This window comes from Anthonomus grandis, chromosome 16 (assembly GCF_022605725.1).
Source record: "Anthonomus grandis grandis chromosome 16, icAntGran1.3, whole genome shotgun sequence".
Classification (NCBI taxonomy): domain Eukaryota; kingdom Metazoa; phylum Arthropoda; class Insecta; order Coleoptera; family Curculionidae; genus Anthonomus; species Anthonomus grandis.
In genome coordinates this window covers 6,990,711-7,000,454 of record NC_065561.1, presented here as the reverse complement: position 1 = coordinate 7,000,454, position 9,744 = coordinate 6,990,711, and the positions used below count along the sequence as shown (strand labels likewise).

At 32.5% G+C, this 9,744-nt stretch overlaps 1 protein-coding gene across 1 annotated transcript in view; it reads left to right on the top strand.

Annotated features, from left to right (window-relative positions):
- The first annotated feature begins 5,257 nt into the window (after positions 1-5,257).
- The window catches only part of LOC126745629 (MFS-type transporter SLC18B1-like), a 77,695-nt gene continuing 73,208 nt past the window's right edge, over positions 5,258-9,744 (top strand). The window contains exon 1 of the mRNA XM_050453560.1: positions 5,258-5,670. Coding sequence (XP_050309517.1) covers positions 5,563-5,670 — 108 coding nt within the window. The 5' untranslated portion in view covers positions 5,258-5,562. The remainder of the gene's footprint in view (positions 5,671-9,744) is intronic.

Genomic DNA, 9,744 nt, shown 5'->3' with positions numbered 1-9,744 from the left:
GTTAGTTCTTCCTGATACTGAATACAACGCACATTTCGCATCTAATGCGTCAACTCCAGATTTTGTTTCATTATAAAAATGAATTATCTTCGGCTTTTTGGTTGTTTTGTTGACAGAATTGTCATGATGCGTGCTAGAAAGTAATATAACGCTTTTACTTTCTTTTGGCACATAGCTCACTATAGTGGTTGAAGAAGTAAATCTAAACGTTGATGAATGAATTGCACGTTTTCGGTTCGGTAAAAATTCAGGTGGTACAGATTTTTTATTTTTTCGTAAGGTTCCCACTAGGGTTGCCAAGTGTCCTCCTTTCGGGAGGACAGTCCTCCTTTCTTGCTGTGAGCTCTCCTTTCTCCTTTTCTACCCAAATGTCCTCCTTTTGAACTGCTTTTACACTAAATCCTGCTTTTAATTTTTAAGTCAATTTACCGGCTATTTAGCGACTATCTTTATTTTGCTATATTTATCGCTATTATTTTCTTTTATTTAAGAGTTTCTTACGCTAACATTTCATATAGCAGTCGATAGATGTCTCGCCCTTCGCCCCTATAGTTGTTTTATTTTTGTAGCGTAGGTACCGTACGGCGGACGGCGGTATTTTGTAACCAATAACCATAGACGTATAAACAAGGATATGTCCTTGGTTATACGTCTATGTTTGTAACAGACGGCGCCGGCGGCGGCGGTGTAGGTCCGGCTGATTTTTTTGGTGATTTTAGATTTTAGTGTTGTCTTGTCTCTGTTTTAATAATATCTATCAGCAGTGTGGCCAGATTGAGCGATTTATCGCAATTTGGGCTACTACAGGCCCTATATATTGAATTATGGATCAATCATTAACTTCGACTCCAAAAAGTAAGAAAGTGAAGCGTTCCAGCTATTTCAATGACGCCTGGCTTAAAGAGTTTTCCTGGGTGAAAAAATATCCTTTTAATATAGAAGAAAATAAAAAAACAACTCAGGCATATTGTGTAATATGTAGATCGCATTTTAGTGTAGAATATAAGGGATATACAGCTCTTTCTAACCACGAAAAAACTGCCAGTCATCGTTCAATGAGTGAAGCTGCTTCAACGAGCAAATCAATAACAAATTTTTATGTTAAATCAAACACTGATGAGGAATTAACAGTCATTGCTGTAGAAGTTGCCAATATTTATCATTGTGTGAAACATAGCATGTCATACAATTCATTGGACTGCGGTTTAAAACTAGACTCAGAAACGTTTTCAGATTCTAAAATAGCAAAAAAAATATCTTGTGGAAGAACAAAAGCTACTGCTATAGTTCAAAATGTTTTAGCACCTTTTATTTTGGAAAATATTGTTTCTAATTTAAAGTCACAAGATATTTTTTTTGCTATACAGACCGACGCATCAAATAAAAAAAATAGAAAGTTTTTTTCAATTTGTATACAATATTTTGATAAAAGCGGTATTCAAAACGTAGTTCTAGATTTTGTTGAGAATAATGATGAAAGTAGCGAGAGTATGTTTAAAATGCTAGAAACCTCATTAAAAAAACTACACTTAGATTTTACCCATATTACAGCCTTTAACGCGGATAATACAAATTCCAACTATGGAAAACACAATTCTTTATACAAATTAATATGTGACAAAAATAAGAATGTTTTTAAAGCTAACTGTCATGCTCATTTAATCCATAACAGTTTAAAAAAATCTTTGGGAAATTTAAATCTAGATATGGAGAATATCATTCTAAAAATTTATGCTCACTTTTCCAACTCGGCAAAAAGAAGAGATAAATTCAGTGAATTTTGCGATTTTACTGATACAGAATTTAAAGAAATTTTACGTCATGTAACAACCCGATGGCTATCAATGGCACCGGCTATTGATAGAGTTGTGTTGTTATGGGATGCTCTAAAATCTTATTTTCTATCGGCAGAAGATTTACCAAAGGTAGTTAAATCAGCCATGTTAATCTCTACTGATAATGAAATTCCAGACAAGGTTTTAATATATTTAAACTTTTTATCCCACATTCTAAAAATTTTTCAAGACACGGTATTAAAACTAGAATCAAATGACACAACAGTTTTAAACATCTTTCAAATAATAGAGACATTTTTAACTAAATTATCTGATAGGGTCAATAAGAAATTTTTTGGATTTAAGGTTATGGAGCTTTTGAAAAAAATACCTGAAAGCGAAAAGAAAAGTATTGAGGCAGATTTTGCTTCATTTCTAGAGATTGCCATAAAATATTGTAAAGATAGATGTGAACTGGACCAAAATTCAACTTCACATTTATTAAGCAAAATATCACTAAGTGAAAAATGCTTTAATTATGATGACATTATTAATGTTATTACGCGGTTGCGTTTGCAGGACATAATAGGATTAGACTGTGATAAATTATTTGACGAGTGCCAGGTATTTGAAAAAGTTTTTGATGGGCTGAAAACAGTAGATCCTAATTTTATAAATTGTGATACGGTAGCCAAATATGTAAACATTTTTAATGCAATCGAAATTCCCAACATTATTAATATTTTTAGAGTGATATCATATATTTTAAGCATGCCAGCTAGTTCCGCTTTTCCCGAAAGGATTTTCTCTGTTATGAACACGAAGTGGCGAAATGAAAGAAACAAAGCTTCAAAAGAGCTAATTAAAAGCGAAATTATAATTTTTTTTAATCAGCCCGAAAAGTGTGTTGATTTTTACAAAAAAATAAAATCAAATAATTCTTTATTATCTGCCGCAAAATCTGAGCAGAAATATAAATTTTTGTTTCCCTAAGAGCTGATAATTATTATTGTATGTCGTTTTATCAGTATCTGTTTAATTTCTGTCAAGTTTTTCTTAAGTTTCGTTTTTTATTTGTATTGCCACAATAGGCACTTCTTTTAGACTGATTCGTTTTGCGTTATTAGATTAAGTTTGCATATAATATTTTCCTTTTTTTTTGTGTTGTTAATTTTTATTAATTGTTCGTTAGAATTTATTTATTTTCCTTACAAAATTTATTTACGTTATGTTTGCAAATTGCAATATAAGAAATATAATTTATGTTTGCATGAAATTATACATTTATTAAATTTTATTACATCATGCTTCCCGCCCTACGAAAACCTCTCATTCTTCCATGCAGGCATGCACACCCCCTCCCCCCCTCTTTCCAGAAAAGTCCTCCTTTGGCTTGTGGAAAACTTAGCAACCCTAGTTCCCACGTACGTCAAACTGTTTTTCTTGAGTTCGTCGACGAGTTCCACTGAACTGTACCAGTTGTCCCCGGTGATGTTCCTGTTGGTGCCTTTAACACACTCCACAAGCCTAAGAACCACTCTTGTTGGATTTGATAATGTAGGCTTTTTTGCACCATCAACTTTTATTTCGCAACCGGCATAAATCTCTGCATCTACGAGATAATGCGTTATAGCGTCAGCCAAAACCAGCACTTTAATTCCATATTTGGCTGGTTTGTTCAGAATATGCATCCGAAATCCACACCTATCTCGAAACGGTACAAGCATTTCGTCTACAGTTAGGTAAATTCCCAGTGAATAACATGACTTTGATCTAGCTATAAACTCATCAAATAATTCCGACACAGCGACCAACTTGTCCGTTTTTACTCTTTCTTTTCGGGTTTCTACATTGTCAAATCTGAGACAGCTCAACAAAAACGAAAATCTGGCCAGACTCATAGTAGCACGAAAAATAGGTCTTCCTGTCCCATCTGTTGCTCACATAGAACGGACATCTTCATGATTAGATTTAAAGATGGACTGAAGATACAACAACCCAAAAAACGCCTTGATTTCACATATGTTTGTATTTTCAGTAAACGAAGGCCAAAATTTAGTTTGTGACTGAGCAAACCTTTTAGACTTTTTATAGTTTTCTCTGGTGGAGGTTATCTTTAAATTGGTAAAATCAACTAACTTTTGTATCATCTTATTAGAAATTAGTAGACTCCAAGCATCTACAGGCTCACATGGAGGATTATTACGAGCAGGGCCAATAAGGCCAGGCAAGATAATAACCGAATTATGAGCAGGGGTCCTACCTCTAATACCTGCTGTTTTGACCATTTAATATTGTCTTTCCCATACCAACTGTTCCTGATGGGCAACTCTTCTTCTTCCGAATCGGAGTTTTCTTGCTCTGTTTCGGAATTGTGGTCGCTCAGTATTTCATTGTCCTCTTCATTGTCCTCTTCATTCTCGTCACTCTCCTCAGCCAATCTTTCTAGTTCCTCTAACACAGCTTCTCTGTTTGAAACACCAACACTTTTCTTGCTCGAGCCCATTTGGTTTGAGTCTTCCATACTTTCCCAAAAGTCTTCAGACTCTAAAATATTTCTTAACGCATCTTCTGACAATGCCCTAGAACAGGACGCCATTGCGTTGCATTTACTGAAAGATAGTAAAAAAACACATTTTATATCTATTAACTTATACCTTATGGCCACTAGTACCTATTCTTGTGAAATAGATAAATATCTTGTAAAAAATAACAACGAAATAGATACTTTCAAACCAATAAGCAGTTATTAATTTGTCGCGTATTTACTACTGATGGGTCCTCAGGACCTCAGTAAACACTGCCTTCGAACCTCGCCGACACGAACGAATACTGAAGTATGAATCTATGCCGGCGAAATCACGCGTATGGTATTGCGAAGGAGTACCGAGACAGCGAGTATCAAATATTGCCAAACTTAAAAAATATACCCTATTTAAAAATAGGATAGGACCCATCAGTAGTAGCTACGGGTTAAGATGCAAGTATACACACAATGGAGGCTACTTGAAACGCAAAATATAAATAAAACTCGTACAATATTTAACTACAATACAACAATATAACAATATTTAACTTCAATATATAGCTAAAAAAACTGGTTCAGACTGGACGATCTCTGCTATAGGCGTAATACTTTCCTTGCCAACCAAAAACTTTAGGACGTGACCCTTAATCGGTTCTCCATAGATCTTTCTCATGTTGATGATGTGAGGGTTAATGGCTTAGTTGAGTTCTCAGAAATGTTAACTATAGATCGACTTCTTAATAAAAGTGCGTATATTCAAAACAATACTAAATTGACAGAATATTAAACATCTGTAGACATATTTATCCAAAGAAAAGTTTTTATCTCGAGCAATAACGATTGCAAATGAACTGTTATGACAATATCTAGCAACCCTTGACCCGAAGGCACCGCATTTCTTCGTGGCAATATAAAAATTTATAATACTAAGAATTGGTATTTAAATATAAATTAGTCTTAATTTCACTTTAGAACGTTTAGGTTTAATTTTTAGCGTTTATTTCATGACTAAGGCTTATCATTGATTATTTTGACTAGAGCATCGTAAATCATGGTAGTCCGAAAATACTTGTACATTAACTTCTTGATATTTATGGAATTATCATACTTCTATGCAAATGAGTGAGTGAAATCGGATATTATAATATAAACATTTTTTTATTAATTTGAACTTTGAAGTGTGAATAAACTTTGATAAGAGGTCTAGTCAACGGTTTTTGGAAATTATTGTATAATTTAGTTAGTTAGTTATACGTGACCATGGTCAACTTTACGAGGAGACAATGGCTAACCTTAATCGCTATCGGGATTGCGGATTTTTGCAACGCTATATGTGTTTCGTTACAGGCGCCTTTTTATCCAGCTGAGGTAAGTGCAGATTTTCTTAAAGAAAAAAAGATATTAGCAAAATTCATACATAGTGTAATTTATATCAAATCGTCGTAATTCTTAACTTTTCTACTGTTAGAGTTGATTAAAATGACAAAAATTTTAATTTTTTTAATAATTACAGTGATAAAATAAGAAAAATAATAGTCAGATATAGAAAGAAATCTAAAGGGATTATTATAATTAACTTCACAACTCAAATTTCTCAATATCTAAAGTTTAGAAAAAAATTATAATTCAATAATAACCGTTTTTAGTGATGAGCCTATTTTTGAAAAAAAAATGACTAAGGTAGATAATATTTAATAGTTCATTCAAAAGGTTCTTTTTAAGAAAGGTCTTCATTTTTATAATAAAATTAAGGCATTTAGTTAATACAGTGAAAAAGAGTGAAATAAAAAGTATTGTAAGTCCAGTGCAACGATATATTAGAATGGTCACCCGTCAAAACACCAGCATTCCACCTGCCAAACAATGTCATCCACCTTCTATTTACATTGTTTGAGAACTAAAATGCTGGTGTTTTGACGGGTGACCATTCTAATATATCGTTAAACTGGACTTTAATAGCAACTATTATACAGTAAAGGAATATTACTAGCATTAACCCTCAAAAAACTCTCTTAATGTGCGTTCACAGGTTGTACAGGTTTTGATCAAGCACCCTCTGATAAATCGGACAATTTCTACATAATATTCAGTCCTTAAGATACAAAACTAATGATCTATTTCTTTTATTGGAAGAGCTAAATTTTCCAGAAATTGTTGCTATAACTGAACATTGGTTAAACATAGATGAACCTGTCTTTATTAAAAATTACACTACAATAGCAAGATTTAACAGAAGTAATTTATCCCATGGAGGTACTATAATAATGTATCTACAATCACCGATTTTTTACCAGTGACTAAGTTTGATAACTTATTATCTGAAAAAGTTTTTGAATTTTCCATCGTTAACCATAAGTTATATGACCTCTATATTGTTTGTGTTTATAGAACACCTGACGCAAGGTACAAGACGACAGAGGCACAAGACGACAAAAGCCGCAAAAGATATTTATTATAATAACAGGCTGGCTAATTCTGGTAACGTTGCTAAAGAAACATGATCTATTGTTAACGAATTAAGAAATAAGCCTTCTTCAACTAGCACTACCCCCTTTTTACCTGAGCATCTCAACGATTACTTTGTAAACGTGCCTAAAAACCTAATGACTACTATAACACCTTCTCATGATCCACTTTCATATCTCTCTAATAAAAACTTACAGAGTTTCTTTTTTACCCCTGTACTAATAACAGAGCTTCAAAGTACAATAAATAAAACAAATAATCATCTGGTACAGATGGTCATCTGATACAGATGGTCTTACTCTAAAAATGTTCTCAAATTTGCCTGATAATACCTTAAACCACCTGAGAAACCTAATTAACAAATCATTTCAAAATGAAGTCTTACCTAACTGCCTTAAGACTGCAATAATTATTCCTTTGCATAAAGGTAGAGATAAAGATCTAGCTTCAAATTATCGTCCAATCGCTCTTCTTCCAACATTATCGAAGATCATAGAAAGATTGGTTAAAAAAAGGTTATTATCATTCCTGTTTAAATATAAAATACTAACTCCCCATCAATTTGGCTTCTTGAGTAATAAATGCACTAATGATGCTCTGTTCTCCCTTTTTAACAGTGTTTACTCCTGTATAAACAATCATCATTCAACAGCAAATATTTTCTGTGATTTCTCCAAGGCTTTATATTTATAGTATGGTTTACACAATCAAATCTTGATCAACAAATTACAGCACTATGGGTTCAGAGGAATGCCTCTCGAATGGTTTAAGTCCTATCTTAGCTACAGAAGTCAGCTCGTAAAGGTTGATACGACCATGTCTTCTAGTAGACCAATAGTGGGCCAATGTGGGGTACCTCAAGGTTCAGTTATGTCTCTTTGCCGATGATACTAGCTTTACATGGAGCAATCCGGATGTTGCGGCACTTCATGCAACTATTGCTAAAGACCTTATCAACATTAAATCGTGGTGCGATTCGAATCTTCTCTGCTTAAACATCTCAAAAACTGAAGTCTTATCTTATAAAGGTACTATTCAACCCTTTGTACTTAGCAACACCAGCTTGGACGTTGTTAAATTTGTGAAATTTTTGGGACTTATTGTTGACAGCTCTTTGAAGTTAGAATTACATATTGATGTTTTATCTAAAAATTTAAGTTCAGCTTATTTTGCCACAAGATCAGTTTCCAGGGAATTAAATCTTTCCTCATCAAGAACAGTGTATTATGCCCTTTTTGAGTCCCATCTTCGTTACGTCCTTCCATTCTGGGGCACATGCTGTGCGACTCAGTTTGAGCGCATTTTTAAACTACAAAAGAGAGCGGTTCGCTATTTACTAGGACTTGATAGTCGAGCTCACTGCCAAGAAATGTTTAAAAGATTTAAAATATTAACTATTTGCTTGGTTCGCAAGCATATATCAGAAATTCCTAATAGACCATCTCACAGTTATCCACTTCGAAACGCAAAGCATGATCTTTATGTGCTAATCCCAAGTTCAGAATTAATAAAAAGCTCTATTCTTTGCGGAGCTAAAAAAATGCACAGTCATCTGCCTTTGGAAATTAAATAATTGACATCTTTTTCTCGATTTCGCAATGCTTTGAAATCATATTTACTGGAGAGAGCTTTATATACAGTAGATAATTTTTTTTTAATATTCATTTTTGAGTATCATGCACGCACTGGCTAATTATTAAATTTTTTATGATGTAGAATAGCAATATTTTGTATTGCTAAATTTCTATAAAATTTTTTATGGCTTTTTAAACATTGTATTAATGTTTTTGACTGTTTTTGTTACTTTTTTTACTTTTTTTTATTTTTAATTTCTTGTTACTATTTTTATTTACTTTCCTATTTTCTTACTTTTTACATTTAGTATAGGAAATTTGACCAGGTACATTTATGTCTTTTGTACCCACTTTTGTATATATTATTTATTTAGTACTTGTATTTTGATTTATATATTTGTGTGTTTTGCTTTTTATGTACAGCTTTGTCTACAAATTTTTTTAAATTTTTTGACAATAAAGCATATTTGATTGATTGATCACCCCTGGAATTTAAGGACACCAGCTGGAACTGATGGTATTACATTTCTGAGACTTAACTTATATATAGTACGGGATCCATTTTGAAATTTCTAATTATAATTCAATCGTAAAATCTCGTGAAAGCTTTACAACCTATAAGGATTTTGATTTATCTCAACCTGTAGTGCTTATATAATATTAAATTGCTATTGGAAAAGAAGCTTTTTTGGTTCGATCGATCTATAGTCCTCCAAGGAAAGATTTATTCCATTGTGTTCATTATGTTGATAATAAAATTATCCTTTGCATGTCCACAATATGATAATATTATAATCCCTTGCTCTTTCCAATGTACATTATTTTTCAGATAATGTTTTATTGGATTGCCTTTTTTTAGATGATTATGCCCAGGTAATTCACGAAGCTACTTGTGGCAGCAAACATATAAACGTTAATTGACGTTATTCATTTTAATAAACCCACAAATGTAATATGTTCTCATATTCTAAATGCTGATTTAAGTCAATTCAACGTTTTTTTGACTTGGAGTTTGTTTTCATAACTATTTAACATTTATTGGCAAAAATTATTTTCTTTGCTCTAGAGTGATAATTGGGAAAGTATTTACTATATTCGAAGTTGTTAAAAAAACAACGAATTTTTTGTTCAGCAATATTTCTTGTTACTTATGCTCCTTTAGGTATCTCAAGAATTTATATTTTATTGTCTATCGATTAATAAAAATATTATACTTTTTATAAAAAAAAAGAGCTGTCGAGATAAAGGTATCAAAAGTTTAACTGATTGGCTATACAAGCTGCTTCGTAATTTAGTGAAGGGCATCGAGCAGGAAAAGAAAGTATATTTAAAAGTTCAACAAAATAGGAATAAAAATAAAAAAAACTATGGGAAAGCTATACATAAACTTAGCATTAAAAAA